Source organism: Neolamprologus brichardi, chromosome 9 (assembly GCF_056152115.1).
Source record: "Neolamprologus brichardi isolate AB-2024 chromosome 9, ASM5615211v1, whole genome shotgun sequence".
Classification (NCBI taxonomy): Eukaryota; Metazoa; Chordata; class Actinopteri; order Cichliformes; family Cichlidae; genus Neolamprologus; species Neolamprologus brichardi.
The window spans coordinates 36,238,526-36,258,709 of NC_142112.1; the positions used below are offsets into that span (position 1 = coordinate 36,238,526).

At 41.5% G+C, this 20,184-nt stretch overlaps 1 protein-coding gene across 2 annotated transcripts; it reads left to right on the forward strand.

Annotated features, from left to right (window-relative positions):
• Nucleotides 1–405: 405 nt before the first annotated feature.
• Nucleotides 406–19,704, forward strand: LOC148101583 (uncharacterized). Of its 2 annotated transcripts, XM_087846476.1 has the most exons (7): nt 406–633; nt 2,500–2,605; nt 4,110–4,874; nt 5,883–6,311; nt 7,326–7,922; nt 16,502–17,098; nt 18,783–19,704. In XM_087846476.1, exons 2-7 carry the CDS (start codon nt 2,588–2,590, stop codon nt 19,458–19,460), a joined length of 3,084 nt encoding a protein of 1,027 aa, XP_087702602.1. In that variant the 5' UTR covers nt 406–633; nt 2,500–2,587; the 3' UTR covers nt 19,461–19,704. The 2 variants fall into 2 exon arrangements, with proteins under 2 accessions (XP_087702602.1, XP_087702601.1); XM_087846475.1 differs by lacking the exons at nt 406–633; nt 2,500–2,605; nt 4,110–4,874; nt 5,883–6,311; nt 7,326–7,922 and adding exons at nt 13,132–13,528; nt 14,051–14,156.
• The last annotated feature ends 480 nt before the right edge of the window (nt 19,705–20,184 follow it).

The window sequence follows — 20,184 nt, forward strand, 5'->3', positions numbered from 1 at the left end:
GGTTGAATATGATTTAAAGGAGTGTAGGAGAAATGAGAAGCACACGAAGGAGAGGAAGAGAGAGGAGGTGGTCATATCTGGAATAAGATCTGGACATACTGGTTTGAAATCTACACTATTCATGACAGGGAAACTTGATACAGGGAAATGTGATTCCTGTGGACGAGCGGAAACTAGAACATGTTATATTACACTGATTCAAAATCTCAGTGACATAAAACTGAAACTGGATCTTTTTGATTTACTGTAAAAAGACTCAAGAAGTGAAAGTTATCAGGCCTTATTCCAGGTTTTAAAAGAGAGTAAATTGTCCACCAGTTGGTGGCGGTAATACACTATTTTGGTGTTTGACAACCGCCAATAAACGTTGTAAAGAAGATGACTCGCCTTTCAGGATGACAGACGGAGCTATTTTTTCATCCAAAGCGAGTAAAATCCTGAATTTGGATGATAAAACAAACTAAACTACCGTTTGGATCGATATCTGCATCGATCTGCCCACCCTTGTCTCCTGGATCGTAGCTGAGATCAGCGTGAACCACGTGGGTCTCTGCTCCCTGATCTGTTTCCTGTGTTTGGAAAGAGTTCCAGCTTCATCACGGAGTTTCTCTCGGTTTGTGGGCTCATCTAAAGGTAAGCACCGAGCTAACTTTACTGTGAGTTCAGTTCATGTTGAGTTTAGCTCCTGAATGAGGTCTTCTGCTGCTCTCCTCGGTGTCTGTTCACAGTTTATTGTGAACACGTTGAGAGAAGAGTGAGAGAGTGTTTGGAGAAAAACACCAACTAATCATTAGCTCAGCATGCTGGGAGAAGTTGGAGCAGAAAAGTCTTTTCATTGTCCCTGCAGCTGTTTTTCTGCATGCACCAAACCTCTACAGCCTCATTTCTATTTGAAGTGATAACAGGAAATGGATGAGAGCGATCTGCTGCAGTATCAGGGTCACAATAAACTTTATTGTCCAGCTGCTGTGGATGAACACATGAGAGGAAGTGAACTCCTACAAAGTCTCATTTTAATGAGTCTGGCTGCTGTAAAGTGATGCACAGGAAGATGTTAACAAAAACTAATGAAACAGAGATGAAAGTAAACAGTGTTCATATTTGAAAGCACAGAGAATAAAAATATATTGTGGTGGTTAATGTGCAGCTCTTGGTGATTTGGGAGAATCATGTTTTTAATCATGTTGTGGATTGAATGTTGGGTTTTATTTTATTTTATCTACAGAAGTTTTTTTTCTCCTGTGATCGTTCAGATTGATTTGTTGGGTTGACTTGAATCATGTGAAGGTTTAAAGCTGCACTTCCCCCAAAAAGAATAAAGTATAATCGTGAAGAATGTAATAATGTCTTCCTGTGTCAAACACAGCTGCAGTCAAAGCAGGAAGGAAAGCACTGAAACCACTGATCAATGACCACGAGTACTGTGGAAAATATAAATGTTGTAATTTTAAATAAGTGCCATATTAATCAAGAGGTTATAGAAGGTTTAAACTGGAAGACATTTAAAGTAGTGTTTTGCTTGTAACTGCATACGTGCCTGTGCAGATTAGAACAGGATGTACTCAGGATGTGTCATATGCGATCATGGGGCCTCACAACGAGAAACAGGAAACAGATGGAGGTGAGAGATTGCTGAAACCGTTAGTGAGGAACAAACATCAATACTATAAAATGAGTTGCAGACAACTGCCGCGCATGTTATATTATCTGCTTACGCATGAAGGGGCGTGAACCCTGACATATAAAACTGTATATTGAAGTGCTTCCTCTTTGAGATCTACTGGACTACGCTGAGGGTGGTGTCGTGTAGATCTCCCACAGATGTGCTTAATAAATAATTGTTGTTGACTGGACAAGATCTGAGTAATGTTTTTTTGTTCTCAGCCCAACATCAAAGAATCGGGACAGTACCGTTCACAGAGAGTTGGGGAATGGCTGCACAGAATCAAACTTTTAGGAATGGAGGGACTGGGGGGCTGAAGGAGTTGAAAGTGTGGGGTGGGGGAGTAACAGGTCTGTCCCTGTTTGTGGAAACCACAGGAGGAACTGTTCAGGCTGTTGCTGGGTGTGAATTGTTGATGGAGTCTTTAAACTTGTAGTTGCTGTTTTCCAGACTGAAGCAGAGTCGTTAGCTGAAAACTGGTTTTAGAGGTTCATTCAGGACACCTTCTCAGGCTCTTACAGCCTTACCTGTATCATAACAAAGTGTATAAACCCCAATCCACCTTTAACATGGTCCTTCTCCCAAACCTTCAAATAGGACTTTCTGGCCCTGTCATAGTAAAGGGCTGCTTAGAATATTAGAGCCAATGTCACAAAGTTCCTCCTGAAGTATAAGTGAGTGAGAGAGTTTCCTCACTTTGCAGCACAACACGTCTCACAAGATTTCTACAAGCAATCAGAGTGAAATTTGTACTTTGTGTTGTCAGATGAACATATGAGACACTTTGACTCTTCAGTGCAGTGTGGAGCCTAACAAAGATCTGTTTTGTGTCCCAGCTGATCAGCAGGAGGAGAAGAGTCTGACGGAGCAGCAGAGGAACATTTTCAGCCATCTGGACTCAGCTGAGTCACTACAGAGGAAACAATGAGCTCAACACAGAAGGTGAGGAAAATATCACAGTTTCACCAAATAATCAGTCGCGTCTAAAACTCTCATATTCCCAACCTGTTATATCACTGTGTTGTATATTATGTTGTTTTTTAGAGACCACAGCACATGTTAAAATAAGGAAGGTTTATTCATCAAAATTATTAATAATCAAATGGACATAACAGTTTTTGTCAGTTTTACCCCTGATACTGCTGGATAAACAGAAACTCACTCAGGAACGAGGTCACACAGAGCTCAAGTTTTCACTCGCGAGGGGGAAGCAGTTGTCTCCAACCCACTTCAACTTGCTTTCCCCCTGCAGGTTGTTTTTATTGGTCACACACATGACTATGAGAAACTACTATAACTGGTTACAAAGTGATTGTGCTGTGCAAGTGTGATTATACATTGTGTGTGGTTATATGATGGGAGTGCAGCTCTCCCAGATTGTTGTTGGTAGAATCTGTTCTTCTCAAGGCTGCTTGTTCCTCTTATCAATGTCATGCACGTAGTCATATGTGTAGGTTACCTAGATAGCAAACAGAAGCATTCTAGCTTTCTAAATGGCATTGTGTAGCTTTTTAAATGGCAACCTGTAACACATACATTAAACCTAACAATTTTTTCAACACCCCAAAAAATACATGTTCAAAGCACCACAACAGCAGCCTGATATGAAACAGAAGCTGTCACCTGAGCTCTGTAGGGTGGGCAATTATAATGAAGCTCTTTATTATAATTTGTAGATTCAAGCTGCTCTTCATATTTTTGAAATATGCAAGCGTGATTATACATTGTGTCAGCATCATGAGCTTCAGTTTAAATGAATCTCTGCTGCACTTGATGTAATCTAACTGTGACATGAGCACCACAGTCACTGTGCACCAGTCACACACTGTTCTTTACTTTAAATCCATCACAGTTCAGCAAACTAACCTGTTTATCCTGCACTAACCTGCAGAGGATCTTCATGCAGTCTTTAAATAACACAGTTAATCTGCCTCAGATTGTTTTGCAGCATCTTTCACTATCTGAAAAAACATAATGTCACATATACAGACCCAACTGATTTCAACACATGAGGACTTACATGTAAGCTTTAATCTCCAGTTGATCAAATCCCACTGAGCAGTCCTTCCCTTTAAATCTAACCTCTCTTCTTCCTCTCCTGTGTGTCTTACCTTTCTCATCAGTTTGATGTTTGAAACCAAAAGTGAAAAGTCTATTTTGAAAATATAATGAGTAGAAAGTCCTTTTTTTCTGTGGGGAGTAAAAGTAAGGAAAATAAGAAAAAATGATTTTAGAGTGTTTAAACAGTCATGAATTATTTTCAACACCAGGTTGGATGTAATGTGTTTCTACTACCAGCAGGTGGGGATAAGAGACCTTTAAGGTGTTTGGTGCCACACTCCACCTTCAGGTTTAAAAGTAGTGTTAATGGAGGGAGTTTGAAGGTTGAGTTTGTTCCACGACTGCATTTCACTCACTGCCTCTGTTTGTATCTCTGTCACTGCAGGACCAACATGGAGCGAGAAGTCAGCGCTCTCAGGAGGCCGACAAACCTCACAGAAGAAAGGGAGAGAAAACATACACCTGTGACGAGTGTGGGAAGGATTTTACTGTGAAGGCTAAACTAAAACTTCATCAGGTCATCCACACTGGAGAGAGACCGTTCAGCTGTGACTTGTGTGGAAAGACTTTTTCCTGGAAGAGTGGCCTAAAACAACACCAACTCATCCACAGTGGAGTTAAAGCGTACACCTGTGATCAGTGTGGGAAGGATTTTACTGTGAAGGCTAAACTAAAACTTCATCAGGTCATCCACACTGGAGAGAGACCGTTCAGCTGTGACTTGTGTGGAAAGACTTTTTCCAGGAAGGATGCTCTAAAACATCACCAACTCATCCACAGTGGAGTTAAAGCGTACACCTGTGATCAGTGTGGCAGAGCTTTTACTCAAAGTAGCAGCTTAAGGAGGCATCTAGTTACCCACTCTCGGACTAAGGCATACTGCTGTGACATTTGTGGGAAAACCTTCAGTTGGATAGGGCACCGAAATAGACACCTGCGCATTCACACCGGACATGATGTGTACTGCTGTGATCAGTGTGGCAAACAGTTTATAACCAACACGCATTTACAACAACACATGTTTACCCACACTGAGGAGAGACCTTATAAATGTGACCTGTGTGAGAAGACTTTTAAATCTCCACATTACCTGAGACGACACCAACAGATCCACACCAGAAAGAGACTCTACAAGCGCATTTACTGTGAGGTATGTATTTATATTTTTATCTTGTCATTTTAGTCTGACTGTTTGGAACAACTCTGCAAATTAAACTGTGTTAGCATGTTAGCAATTCTACTGCATGGAAAAGGCTTCGTCTGAGGCACAGTTAATCTGCCTCAGATTGTTTTGCAGCATGTTTCATAATCTGAAAAAACATAATGTCACATGTACAGACCCAGTATCTGATGTCAACACATGAGGACTTGCATGTAAGCTTTAATCTCCAGTTGATCAAATTCCACTGAGCAGTCCTTCCCTTTAAATCTAACCTCTCTTCTTCCTCTCCTGTCCTGTGTGTCTTATCGTTCTCCATCTCTGAGTGAAGTTAGCTCTCTTTCTTTTCTCTCCCTGTGATGTACAGCAGCTGGACCTTTAGCCAGCAACACACTGTGAGACAAACTGCACACAAACAGTTTGTGTGTTTGCTGATGTTTGTTGATAGAAACGCTGGATTTGAAATTACCTGTTTGTTCAGGTGCTGTGCAAAAAAGAAAGAAGAACAACGTCTCACTTTAACTCCTGACTATGACTCACAGTTTTGCCTCTTTCATCTCTTTTTATGTTTCATACCCTGGTGATTAGTACACGATCAGGATTGTCTTTCATGTGTTACTTTTCAGGCTCAAATCTGTTCGATGTTTGATGCCCTTAGTGATGAAATAACTCCCCTCAAATTTCTCAAACCAAAAGTAAAAAGACTGTTTTGAAAGTGTATTGAGTAGTAAGGCATTTTTTTAATGTGGGGAGTAAAAGTAAGGAAAATAAGGAAAAATGATTTTAGAGTGTTTGAACAGTCATGAATTCTTTTTAACACCAGGTTGGATGTAATTTTTTTCTACTACCAGCAGGTGGGGATAAGAGACCTTTAAGGTGTTTGGTGCCACACTCCACCTTCAGGTTTAAAAGTAGTGTTAATGGAGGGAGTTTGAAGGTTGAGTTTGTTCCACGACTGCATTTCACTCACTGCCTCTGTTTGTATCTCTGTCACTGCAGGACCAACATGGAGCGAGAAGTCAGCGCTCTCAGGAGGCCGACAATCCTCACAGAATAAAGAGAGAGAAAAAACACACCTGTGACGAGTGTGGGAAGGGTTTTACTGTGAAGGCTAATCTAAAACAGCATCAGTTTATCCACACTGGAGAGAAACCGTTCAGCTGTGACTTGTGTGGAAAGACTTTTTCCTGGAAGGATACTCTAAAAACACACCAAGTCATCCACAGTGGAGTTAAAGCGTACAGCTGTGATCAGTGTGGCAAACATTTTATAACCAACGCGCATTTACAACAACACATGTTTACCCACACTGAGGAGAGACCTTATAAATGTGACCTGTGTGAGAAGACTTTTAAATCTCCACATTACCTGAGACGACACCAACAGATCCACACCAGAAAGAGACTCTACAAGCGCAGTTACTGTGAGGTATGTATTTATATTTTTATCTTGTCATTTTAGCCTGACTGTTTGGAACAACTCTGCTCATTAAACTGTGTTAGCATGTTAGCAATTCTACTGCATGGAAAAGGTTGCATCTGAGGCGGCACAGTTAATCTGCCTCAGATTGTTTTGCAGCATGTTTCATAATCTGAAAAAAAAAAACCATAATGCCACATGTACAGACCCAGTATCTGATTTCAACACATGAGGACTTACATGTAAGCTTTAATCTAAAGTTGATCGAATCCCACTGAGCAGTCCTTCCCTTTAAATCTAACCTCTCTTCTTCCTCTCCTGTCCTGTGTGTCTTATCTTTCTCCATCTCTGAGTGAAGTTAGCTCTCTTTCTTTTCTCTCCCTGTGATGTACAGCAGCTGGACCTTTAGCCAGCAACACACTGTGAGACAAACTGCACACAAACAGTTTGTGTTTGCTGATGTTTGTTGATAGAAACGCTGGATTTGAAATTACCTGTTTGTTCAGGTGCTGTGCATAAAAGAAAGAAGAACAACGTCTCACTTTAACTCCTGACTATGACTCACAGTTTTGCCTCTTTCATCTCTTTTTATGTTTCATACCCTGGTGATTAGTACACGATCAGGATTGTCTTTCATGTGATACTATTCAGGCTCAAATCAGTTTGATGTTTGATGCCCTTAGTGATGAAATAACTCCCCTCAAATTCCTCAAACCAAAAGTAAAAAGTCTGTTTTGAAAATATAATGAGTAGAAAGTCCTTTTTTTCTGTGGGGAGTAAAAGTAAGGAAAATAAGGAAAAATGATTTTAGAGTGTTTAAACAGTCATGAATTATTTTTAACACCAGGTTGGATGTAATGTGTTTCTACTACCAGCAGGTGGGGATAAGAGTCCTTTAAGGTGTTTGGTGCCACACTCCACCTTCAGGTTTAAAACTAGTGTTAATGGAGGGAGTTTGAAGGTTGAGTTTGTTCCACGACTGCATTTCACTCACTGCCTCTGTTTGTATCTCTGTCACTGCAGGACCAACATGGAGCAAGAAGTCAGCGCTCTCAGGAGGCCGACAAACCTCACAGAAGAAAGAGAGAGAAAAAACACACCTGTGACGAGTGTGGGATGGGTTTTACTGGGAAGGATTCACTAAAACAGCATCAGTTTATCCACACTGGAGAGAGACCGTTCAGCTGTGAACTGTGTGGAAAGACTTTTTCCTGGAAGAGTGCTCTAAAAAAACACCAAGTCATCCACAGTGGAGTTAAAGCGTACAGCTGTGATCAGTGTGGAAGAGCTTTTACTCACAGTAGCTACTTACAGAGTCATCTAGTTACCCACTCTGGGACTAAGGCATACAGCTGTGACATCTGTGGCAAAACTTTCAGCCAGATACGGGATCGAAATAGACACCTACGCATTCACACCGGACATGATGTGTACAGCTGTGATCAGTGTGGCAAACAGTTTATAACCAACACGCATTTACAACAACACATGTTTACCCACACTGAGGAGAGACCTTATAAATGTGACCTGTGTGCGAAGACTTTTAAATCTCCACATTGCCTGAGACGACACCAACAGATCCACACCAAAAAGAGACTCTCCAAGTGCAGTTACTGTGAGGTATGTATTTATATTGTTATCTTGTCATTTTAGCCTGACTGTTTGGAACAACTCTGCTCATTAAACTGTGTTAGCTAGGGGTGGGTTTTGATAATCGATTTACCGATCAAAATTGATTCTGGCTTGGATAACGTGATATCAATTTATTAAAATCCTGAATCGATTTTTTATCATAATTTTATTTTGCCCGAAACGCCCGGATCTCTGGTGAAACCTCACAAAATTTCGACAACCACCAAACAGTAAATAAGAGAAGGTACACGGATTCTGCACAAAGACGTAAACACAAAGCGCCGACCCGCAGATCAGAATCAGTGAGATGTCGCCTTTCTCACCCGACAGCACGGACACAGTCGGGGCTGAAAGCCGACAGCTCACTGATTCTGATGTTTCGGGCAATTCTACTGCATGAAAAAGCAGCTCTGAGTGATTATTCAGATTTTCATTTCAGTTATGATTTTTGTGTGTTTTTTATTTTCTCTTTATTTCAGGCGACGTTCAGGATAAAAATGTTGAAGGACTGACTTACACTGTCTTTGTGTCTTTGTTTAGAAGCAGAGCAACACAGATGGATCCAGTTCTCAACCCTGTCATCACTGTGGTGGTGGGAAAGACTTTCATTGTGACCTTTGTGGAAAAACTTTCAGTTGGCAACAAACCCTAAAAACACATCAACGTAAACACACTGTAGACAAACTGAAAAACTGCAAAGAATGTGGGAGAAGCTTCACCACATCAAGTGGATTAAAACAACATGAACTCATTCACAGTGGGGTTAAAAAGCACATTTGTGATCAGTGTGGGTCATCTTTCATTACTGCATGGAAGCTTAAAACACACAAACGAGTCCACACAGGAGAGAAACCATACAAGTGCAGACACTGTGACAAAAGCTTCTCACAATCATCTGTTCGTAGTCTTCATGAACGTACACACATGGAAGGAAACTACAGCTGTGACCAGTGTGACAAGAGCTTCAGGAATCTCAGTTCATACTCCAAACACAAACAATCCCACGTTACTAATAAACTGTTTCACTGTTACCAATGTGCCAAAACATTCACCTCATTGTCTGCTCTGTGCAAACATCAGCGTGATCACTCAGGGCTGAAATCACTCCCATCACAGTGAATCTGAAGAGACAGAAAGATCCTCTTCTGGTTTCAGGGTCAGACTCAAAACCCTTGAGATCAGGCTCCAAAGAGTTCAGAGTGAATCTCCTATAAAGATCTGATGAGGCAACTATGAATGAAAATGGTTCCCTAGTCTCATTTTAAGCTTTCTAAACTGTTCTGCTTCAGTGTTCGTGTCGAGTGGTTCGCTTTGTTCCAGCAGTTGGATGAAGAAGTTTGAGCTGTGATTTCATTTCCTGTATTTCAGAGTAAAGACTGAAGTGACAAATGGAAACATGTTTACAGTCAGAGTCAGATGAACTGTTTTCAGTGGCACAGATGGAGGTTTATCAGAGGAGGAGACTTGGCTGTTCTCCACTCACACTGAACAGGGTTCCTGCAGCTTATTAAAAATCTGACCTGAAAGTTATGAAAAATTTCCTTGTAACACTGAGTTACAGTAGGGGGGCTGCTCCGTAATCCAGTTCAATAACACATCTCCTGACATTAAACATAAGCTTATTTAATAACCTGGATCTCTTTTGTCCAGATTTTTATTCAGAGGCAGCAACCGTGGTAAGAATTGACCCGGATGTTTACAGATCTTAAAGTTTAGTATCAAGTTCATTTTCTTGTTGATGCAGAGAATTTAGATATTTTTGGACAATCCTATAAAAGATGCATGTAAGTGCCATCTGCTGTTTTATATTTGAGAAAAAAGGTTGAAAGATCTTTAAAATCTTTTATTTTTCCTTAAACTTGCTGTAGGTATTAAAACTTATGATTTTGTGTTTAAGATGTTGAAACAATTAATTTTGGGAATTCATTTTTTAAAGTTGTGGTTTCATTTGCTCAAAGTTCATCAATGTTTTCCTGATACAAGGTGTGATGGATCCATGCTTTTATGCTGTTTAAGACAAATTCAGAAAGCTGAATGTTGCAGAGATTGAGACCCATTAGACCAGGCAGCATTTTTCAATCTTCTATTGTCCTGAGCTGTGGCCTCAGTTTCACTGGAAGTTGAACCCAAGTACGGTGTTCAGCTGTGGACTGGTCCATGGACCCGCCTGTCCTCCAGGAACACAGGTACACATCCTGGACAAGGAGGAACGCCGGTTTGAGACCAGAGTCAAGGAGGCCATTTACGTGAAAAGGGAAAGACTCTGAATCAAGGAGGGGGCCTAAAGGTGCATTTATTTCCTTTGCAACGTCCATTTAAATTTCCATTTAAACACAGACAACAAGTAACTAGACTAAGCAAAGTAGGAAATGGTTTGCCCCTTCTCATCAGCAACACCTGGACAGAATTACCCTTGACCTTAAATAACCCCGTACCTACCTCTGTTATAACCAGTACATAAAATGAAATGCAACCCTCTAGTGGTGATAAAGACAGGGAAATAGGAAAAATGGCTCCTACACTCCAACTCCTAATTACATGAGGCAGAGGACATAGCAATTATCGACTTAAAGGAGCCATGATGAATTCGACTATTATGTGATAAGAACAAGTAGTCTGATGTCCTGTAATCATGATGACGCTAAAATTTAAGATACAATAAATAATATAAGTTTTTCACCATTCTCCTGTCACTCACCACCACTACTGGGTCCAGAGGACATCCTAGAACAGAACTGGCCCTTCTGATCAGCCTGTTCAGTCTCTTCCTGTCCCCAGCAGAGATGCTGCCGCCCCAGCAGGCCACACCGTAAAAGATGGCTGAGGCCACCACAGAGTCATATAAGGTCTTCAGGAGTGGGCCCTTCACTCCAAAAGACCTGAGTCTCTGCAGCAAGTACAGCCTGCTCTGCCCTTTCCTGTAGAGGGCGTCTGAATTATGAGACCTGTCCAGTTTATTGTTCAGATGAACACCAAGGTACCTGTAGATGTCCACAGCCTCAATGTCCATACCTTGGACCTCAGTGGTTGCAGTGGGGGATGTTAGTGCCTGCGGAAGTCTACCACCAACTCCTTGGTTTTACTAGTGTTGATCTGGAGGTAGTTCTGCTGGCACCAGTCAACAAAGCCTTTGGTCAGTTGTCTGTAATAATAATAATAATACATTTTATTTATAGGCGCCTTTCAGACCGTCAAGGTCAACTTACAGTAACATGTAAACAATACCATAAAAAACATAAGAAAAATGTATATATAGCAAACATGGTAGATAAAATTTAGACATAAACAGTCATAAAAGTATAAAAGCAAATATAAAAACTGAGCAGATCAGGTGTATGCAATTCTAAATAGATGATTTTTGAGTAGTGATTTAAAGGTGATGTACTTTTGTACTATACTCCTTGTCGTCCCCATCAGCGATGAGGCCGACTATTGCAGAGTCGTCAGAGAACTTCTGCAGGAAGCACTGGGTGGAGTTGTGGGAGAAGTCTGCAGTGTAGATGGTGAAGAGGAACGGTGCCAGAACGGTTCCCTGTGGGACCCCGTACTGCAGACGACCCTCTCCGACACACAGCCCTGAGTTCTCACATACTGTGGTCGGTCAGTAAGGTAGTCCAAAATCCAGGTGACTGACGATATCGTTGATACGAGACAAAATACTTTACAACTTTATTAGTGCAAAAAAAACCCATCAATGTATTTTCACATAAACAAGCAGCTGTTTTATGTGCATTACAGTTATATAAAAATTAACAGTGCAAATGCAAATTCCTTGCTGACAGTTTAACCAAAAGGCATTTCCAGTGGAAAATGGCCAACATATCTTCAGCATAACCATGTATAATATCCACAAAACTTAAAAGGAGGTTATACACTCACAATAGGGTAATATTATGTTGAAGCGCAGTTTTTATCACCCCGCGAGGCTCCTGCCTACGATAGCCGTAATGCTCCAACAATCCATCAAGCGGTTCGTAGCTTAGAAAAGTCGTAATAAAACATTTTCGAGCGCCGTGTACCACATAAAATCATTTCCAGGTCAGTAAACACACCCAGAATTCATACATCAGGCACACAGGATTATAAGTGGTACTGTCGATTTTCAGAAAAATCAAAAAAGGATTGATATTAAGTGTGCCGTATTTTCCAAAAAAACACGGTAATAATGACGGCCCGCTAGCATGCGCTACCAAAAATAGTGCTTTGTTGTGTATCTGAGGGACGAAAGCTAAACCAGTTCCACACCACTGAAGTTGCAGCATTTTTTTAAACCAGTTTTTGCTGCTAGGCAAACTGAAGTGGGTCCAGTGATGAGCTCGCCAGGCGCCGAAGTGGAGCCAGGACCAGCCGCTCCAGGGTCTTCAATGTTGTTCCTGGGATCTGCTTGAGCCAAATCTACTGATGCCACAGTAGATTTCACATTACACAAAAAGAAGAACAGGAATGGGGAATTTAATTTAAACTTACATACAGTACAGACTTACAATGATCAGTATTATAATTATGTACAAATATATACAGATGCATCAAAGAATACAGCCAGTCAAACCGGGGTAGCATTTGTTGTCCCTGAAAAGGATCAATGGTGGACCGTCAGTACACACTGGAGAAATGCTTCCAATACTGTCAGCTGTTCAGTGGGTAGAAGACATGTGACCGTTACAATCAGGCATTTGTTCAGACTGAAGCTCTTCATTGGCCAGTTTATAGTGTAGCTGCTCAGAAAGTAGAGCAGATGTACTAACAGAGGTTCAGCAAACATTTAACAAAATACACATGATGGGACTTATAGTTGCCTTTTTATGGATTCCAGCTCACTATGGAGTCAGAGGAAATGAAACGACAGAGTTGTGAAGAAAGCCACTAAACATGGGTTAACTAACCTGGCTATTAACTTCTGTCAGACAGAGATAACGAGTATAATAAGGCAAGAAATAAAGGAAACATGACAAAAACAGTGGGAGGGAGAAAGAAATTTAAGGAGGGTAGGAGAAATGAGAAGCACAGGAAGGAGTAGGAGAGAGGAGGTGGTCATATCTGGAATAAGATTTGGACATATTGATTTGAACACTACTATTGGTGACTGTCAAACCTTTGAGTTGCTGAGAAGCTGAATAGGGGGATAATGTTGACGCGCCTGCTGTTCAAAATGTAAGTTTACTGCAAAAGGGCTCAAGAAGTGAAAGTTTTCAGGCCTTATTCCAGTTTTGGGTGTCGACGTTCCACTCCACACCAGTTGGTGGCGGTAATGCACCATCTTGTTGTTTAACAACCGCCAAACAACAAAATGGTGCAAACAATATAAAGAAGAAGCCTGTTCCCCGATCATGTGCCGTACACAGTTTGCACAGACGGTTCATCCAAAGCGAGTAAAGTAGTGAACTTAGAGGAGAGAAATAAACTAAAGTATCGATCATAAACCACTACCAACGTTTGGATCGATATCTGCATCGATCTGCCCACCCTTGTCTCCTGGATCGTAGCTGAGATCAGCGTGAACCACGTGGGTCTCTGCTCCCTGATCTGTTTCCTGTGTTTGGAAAGAGTTCCAGCTTCATCACGGAGTTTCTCTCGGTTTGTGGGCTCATCTAAAGGTAAGCACCGAGCTAACTTTACTGTGAGTTCAGTTCATGTTGAGTTTAGCTCCTGAATGAGGTCTTCTGCTGCTCTCCTCGGTGTCTGTTCACAGTTTATTGTGAACACGTTGAGAGAAGAGTGAGAGAGTGTTTGGAGAAAAACACCAACTAATCATTAGCTCAGCATGCTGGGAGAAGTTGGAGCAGAAAAGTCTTTTCATTGTCCCTGCAGCTGTTTTTCTGCATGCACCAAACCTCTACAGCCTGATTTCTATTTGAAGTGATAACAGGAAATGGATGAGAGCGATCTGCTGCAGTATCAGGGTCACAATAAACTTTATTGTCCAGCTGCTGTGGATGAACACATGAGAGGAAGTGAACTCCTACAAAGTCTCATTTTAATGAGTCTGACTGCTGTAAAGTGATGCACAGCAAGACAAAACAAATTAACAAAAACTAATGAAACAGAGATGAACATATGAGACACTTTGACTCTTCAGTGCAGTGTGGAGCCTAACAAAGATCTGTTTTGTGTCCCAGCTGATCAGCAGGAGGAGAAGAGTCTGACGGAGCAGCAGAGGAACATTTTCAGCCATCTGGACTCAGCTGAGTCACTACAGAGGAAACAATGAGCTCAACGCAGAAGGTGAGGAAAATATGGCCCTTTCTCAAATCTCAAGTATGATTGTACAATTGGAACACCAGCATACTTGATGAGTTTTTTACTGAGTTTTTACTATTATAGCACAGTTAAATAATCGGGGACCTATTATTTAACTGTGCTATAATATGTTATGAGGCTTAACTTTAATCTCAGCCAAACCAATTTACTCAGGAACAATAAAACAATGAAATAAATCTAAGACACTTAAATATTATGTTTAACCTGCGGGGGTCTGAAAATGGTTTGTGGGAGTCCGCTGTTCTCGCCGGGCTCAAATGATCCTCGTCTGCTATCGAGCTGGTGGGTAACAGACGTGTTTGAAAACATCTGAGCACTTTTGTAAATATGTGATGTCTTCTTGCCTAAAGAACACATAAGTTTATTAGTAAAAGTTGAAGTACTGATTTAACTTCTTTACTCAAGATAAAGTGAAAAAGTACGGGCTCTGAAATTTAACCAGAGTAAGAAAGTAAAAGTAGCTCCTTGAAGAACATTTTTACCACCTGTTTTTCTCCAAAGTTAACTGAACCTTGTGCTACATTAATGTAATAATAAAATAAGATTAGTAAATGAAATACAAACTATTTATTTCTAATAAAGGTGTTTGAATCAGTTAAGTAGAAAATAAAGGAAAATAAAACATGTGTGTATTTTCTGTTGCCTACATTGTAGAGGGTGACTTTGCCTCTAAACAGGAACATGAGCAGGGAAGAGGTTAAAGTGGGATTGAGCAGGTGGGAACCCTAAAGTCAGCTGTAGTGGCGGTTAATACAAATGTTTGTTCTTTCTGTTTACAGATGACCACACACACCCATATACACACTCACACCCCCTTTACCTGCATGTGAATACTCTAATGCAATAGCCTCCCTACCAACGCTATACATCCTGTTGATGTCATCTGCCACCTCCTTATTAAAGTTATTTGAACTACATCACTGTGGAGTACCATTCCTTCTGACCGAGGACGACTCAGTTGAAGCGTGATCGGCAATCAGTGCAAACAGCGTGGGGAAAAGAATCACAGCCCCTCCCATGATTTAAATGCACTTTAGAACAGCACACAGAAACACTACATATGAGTGGGTGGCGAGAGGTATGGGGTCTTCACAGCCTGTTCTCTGTTCGCCATGAGGGGCCAGGAGGAGGAGTCGCCCATCTAGTCGGGGTCTGGGATGCTGGGCCTCTCTGCTGCTGCAGGACTGGGGACGGTCTGTTTGTCTCCACCCCAGGGCACAGGGCAGCATCTCCTGGGTCTGGGAGCAGATTGCCCCTCCGTGGGTGATGGCACCTGGACCCGGGGATACAGAGTGGGGGAGTGTTAGTGTGTGCACAGTGTATATTTGTGTTTGTCTCCACTTTGGGCGAGTGCTCAGTATTTTTATGGGTGTGCATGAAGGTGGGGATTCATGATTGTGCCTGTTTGCCTATGCTTGTATGTCAAGTCGGGTCTTAACTCCACCTCTCTGGGAACATCTCAGGCACCCCAGGTGTGGTGGTCTAGGCACTCAGCTGTGTACTGGCTCACTCCTGGTGGCTGCTTGGTGGTGCCTGGCACCCGTGGCTCGGTCGAGCCCCTTCCAAACATTTTCTTTGGCCTTCAGACAATAAATCTTATTATTATGGTGCCAAACTGGACAGGGAAAAAAACCCTCAGGAAATCACATGATAGGGTGGAGTTAAGTTTCATAATAGATTCACTTGAACCTTGGCTGACTGTGACCCACACCTGTTTTTACACCATGGCTGGTGTGATTAGGTAGAGGATCAATAGGGGATCCATGACCCTTTTGGGGGACACTCACATTAGGTTTAAAATCTGGGACTCTCCACCATTTGACCCTAGAACTGAAGAAGATTCTGGGATGAGAGGTGAAACGTCTTCAAGCAAGCTTGAACATGTTTGCCTTCCAAGCTCCTTAGAGTACGATGACCTGAATGACTAAGAACCTGTTAACTATTACAATGTTGTCATTGAACAAACTAATATCAGGAACAGGAAATATAAAAAAGCATAGACCTGTAAACATTTTTACTATTATGAGTGTTTTAGCATGTTAGCATTAATATTTGTGTACAAGTAGGAGGGATGGGCATGATTTTACTGTTTAAACAGTCATCCAACCTGGTCTTAATTATTTTTGACACCAGGTTGGATGTAATGTGTTTCTACTACCAGCAGGTGGGGATAAAAGACCTGTAAGGTGTTTGGTGCCACACTCCACCTTCAGGTTTAAAACTAGTGTTAATGGAGGGAGTTTGAAGGTGTCGTTTGTTCCACGACTGCATTTCACTCACTGCCTCTTTTTGTATCTCTGTCACTGCAGGACCAACATGGAGCGAGAAGTCAGCACTCTCAGAAGGCTGACAAACCTCACAGAAGAAAGGGAGAGAAAACATACACCTGTGATGAGTGTGGGAAGGATTTTACTGGGAAGTATAAACTAGAACGTCATCAGGTCATCCACACTGGAGAGAAACCGTACAGTTGTGATGAGTGTGGAAAGACTTTTTCCTGGGAGGATTCCCTAAAAGCACACCAAGTCATTCACAGTGGAGTTAAAGCGTACAGCTGTGATCAGTGTGGTAGAGTTTTTTCTCGCAAGAACAGCTTACAGCGGCATCTAGTTAGTCACTCTGGAATTAAGGCATACAGCTGTGAGATTTGTGGAAAAACCTTCAGCCGGCCGTTCAGCCGAACCATACACCTACGTATTCACACCAGACATGATGTGTACTGGTGTGATCAGTGTGGCAAACAGTTTATAACAGACACACAGTTACATGACCACATGTTTACCCACACTGAGGAGAGACCTTATAAATGTGATCTGTGTGAGAAGACTTTTAAAACTCCACGTTACCTGAGACGACACCAAGAGATCCACACCAGAAAGAGACTCTCCAAGCGCAGTTACTGTGAGGTATGTATTTATATTTTTATCTTGTCATTTTAGCCTGACTGTTTGGAACATCTCTGCAAATTAAACTGTGTTAGCATGTTAGCAATTCTACTGCAGGGAATAGCAGCTCTGAGTGATTTTATTCAGATTTTCATTTCAGTTATGATTTTTGTTTACACGATCATGAAAAACTAAAAGTGCTGAAAATAGATATTATGGTGTCATTTAATGTTCAGGTAGTTTGGTGCCTTATCATGGCATTAGGGCGGGACAATATGGCCCAAAAATATTTTTCACGATATATATTTGAAAATTTGCAATAACAACATAACTGATGATATAATTGACGTGAGACAAAATACTTTACAACTCCACAACATTATTAGTGAAAAAAAAGACATGAATTTATTTTGTATATAAAAATTTAATGTAATGCAAATTTCTTGCTAACATTTTAACCAAATGGCATTTCTAGTGGAAATTGGCTGACATATCCTCAGCATAACCATGTATAATATCCACAAAACTTTGTATCATAAAACTGAAGTGTGCCGTATTCTCTGGACCATAAGGTGCATTAAGCAAAACAAAACAGTCAGATAAGTCAAGCTTTACTCATCTCATTCTTCTTGCTTCCTCCACTTCCATACCATTGATTCATTAATGTTGAATTCTCTCGCAGCTGCTCTATTCCCATGTTTTTGTTTTTGTTTTTTTGTTGTTGTCTGAAGACCAACAAGGATACCCAATGGATTAATTTTGCCAAATGGATCATCATGGCATTGCCGTATTGGTCCATTTGATCGACCTTTGTTTTTATTATTTATTTTATTTTATTTTCAGTTGTTACAGACGGGACAGACATGAGTGAGGGATAGGAAAGGGAGAAAGAAAGAGGAAGGAAAAGAAAAACAGAAGGGGAGAGGGACAGTGAGAAAGGGGGAAAAAAATCTCCTGGATCACCTGTTGAGAGAAAAAGAATAGAAAACAAGCAAAAAAAACAAAACAAAGCAACATACTAAGTGAACTAAGTGTAAACAGCAGTAAATACTAAATATTGAATGTTGTTGTGCAGCACACAGGACAGACAGCGCTTTGAAGTAGCAGCCAAGAAAGGTGTGATTTAAGTCTACGAACAGTGAACACCCGTGTGCACACCTGTGTGGATCGGAGCGCTTGTATTCAAATGGTTTCCCCATGTAATGGTCTGCAAGAGGATGTAGAGAGCCATAGCCCTGTCCCCCAGGGCATGAAGCAGGCGAGGAGGAGATCCAGGCCCCAGACATCCAGAGGCCCCAGAGTGCGAGAGCCCAAGGAGGACCACTGGAGGGGCATCCGTGCCACCCTCATGGGAAGGGCTGAGGATCCCCAGACGAGGGGTCACCCAGTAGCCACCGGGCAGAAGCTAGAGGGGGCTGCACCGGCGTGCCCGCCGGCTCCGCCGGCAGCCAGCTGTGCCAGAGTGAACCGAGCCGCAGGTTCTAATGCGTGGCTGACAGCCTTGAGTTTGAAATCAGTTTCATAAGCATGTCTCTTAACAGGTGTCATTTTGGGTTCCTTATACACACAAAATACGGCAATATTATGTTAAAGCACAGTACGTATTACTCTGTAAGGCTCCTGACTACAGTAGCCGTAGTGCTCCAACAATCCATCAAGGATGCGGCTTCGTACTGTCTTACACTGTCTTTGTGTCTTTGTTTAGAAGCAGAGCGACACAGATGGATCCATTTCTCAACCCTGTCATCACTGTGGGAAAGACTTCCTCTGTGACCTTTGTGGGAAAACTTTCATTCTTCAGCGAAGCCTAATACTACATCAACGTAGACACACTGGAGAAAAACTGAAATACTGCAAAGAATGTGGGAGAGGCTTCCCCAAACCAAGTGACTTAAAACAACATGAACTGATTCACAGTGGGGTTAAAAAGCACCTCTGTGATCAGTGTGGGTCATCCTTCATTAGTGCTGGTAGCCTTAAAATACACAAACGTGTCCACACAGGAGAGAAACCGTACAAGTGCAGACACTGTGACAGAAGCTTCTCAAGTTCATCTGCTTGTAACAAGCATGAACGTACACACATGGAAGGAAACTACAGCTGTGACCAGTGTGACAAGAGCTTCAGGAATCTCAGTTCATACTCCGAACACAAACGATCCCACGTTACTAATAAACAGTTTCACTGTTACCAATGTGCCAAAACATTCACTTCATTATCTGCTCTGTGCAAACATCAGCGTGATCATCTGAAATCACTCACATCACTGGATCACAGTGAATCTGCAGAGACAGAAAGATCCTCTTCTGGTTTCAGGGTCAGACTCAAAACCCTTGAGATCAGGCTCCACAGAGTTCAGAGTGAATCTCCTGTAAAGATCTGATGAGGTAACTTTGAATGAAAATGTTCTGCTACTTAAATTTTGAGCTTTCTACACTGTTATGCTTCAGTGTTCGTGGCGAATGGTTTGCTTTGTTCCAGCAGTTGGATGAACAAAACTGTTGTCATGTTATCAAGTTTTTATTGCATGTGTTTTAAAACATGTTTTGCAGCTGTTTTCTTGTTCCGGTTGTGCTCTGAAATTCTGGAACAGTAAAATAAAAATTTAAAATGTTAAATAAACTGTTTGAGCCGTGATTACACTTCCTGTATTTATTGTAAGCAAAGGTGTGCCCTTACTGTGTCAATTAGTTCATTGTTGTGGAAGCAGGTAGGGATTCTCTGCCATTTTTGTTTCAATCCTTTTCTCCTGTTTTTGGCTAGACAGGGAGCTCTGCCATTTTATTTTGTTTTTTGTTAGAGAGTTCTTGGTTTGATTTGTTAGCTAAAAGGGTTGTTTTGTTTGTTGTTTTGGCCTTGGAGACCCTGAAGAAAAGACCTTCCCAGTGTTCATTTTTACTTTAGTAGTTTTGTGCAATAAATTGTGTTTAATAACATCTATTTTTCAGTAGTTTGTTTTCTTTTTTCACTTTGTGTTACCCCCCACCCCAGTCAACACTTCATTTTTAAGTGGGGCGTAACATAAGTGGGGGCTCATCCGGGATTAATTTTGAATATGGCACAGTTTAGCCTGGATGATTATATAGCTAAGCCTGCATTAGACCAGC

What these genes read in the sequence shown, in the direction of transcription:
- LOC148101583 (XM_087846476.1), top strand. An exon ending in ACAAGCGCAGTTACTGTGAG is followed by an intron (nt 6,312 to 7,325) that starts GTATGTATTTAT and finishes CTGTCACTGCAG; the next exon opens with GACCAACATGGAGCAAGAAG. An exon ending in CCAAGTGCAGTTACTGTGAG is followed by an intron (nt 7,923 to 16,501) that starts GTATGTATTTAT and finishes CTGTCACTGCAG; the next exon opens with GACCAACATGGAGCGAGAAG.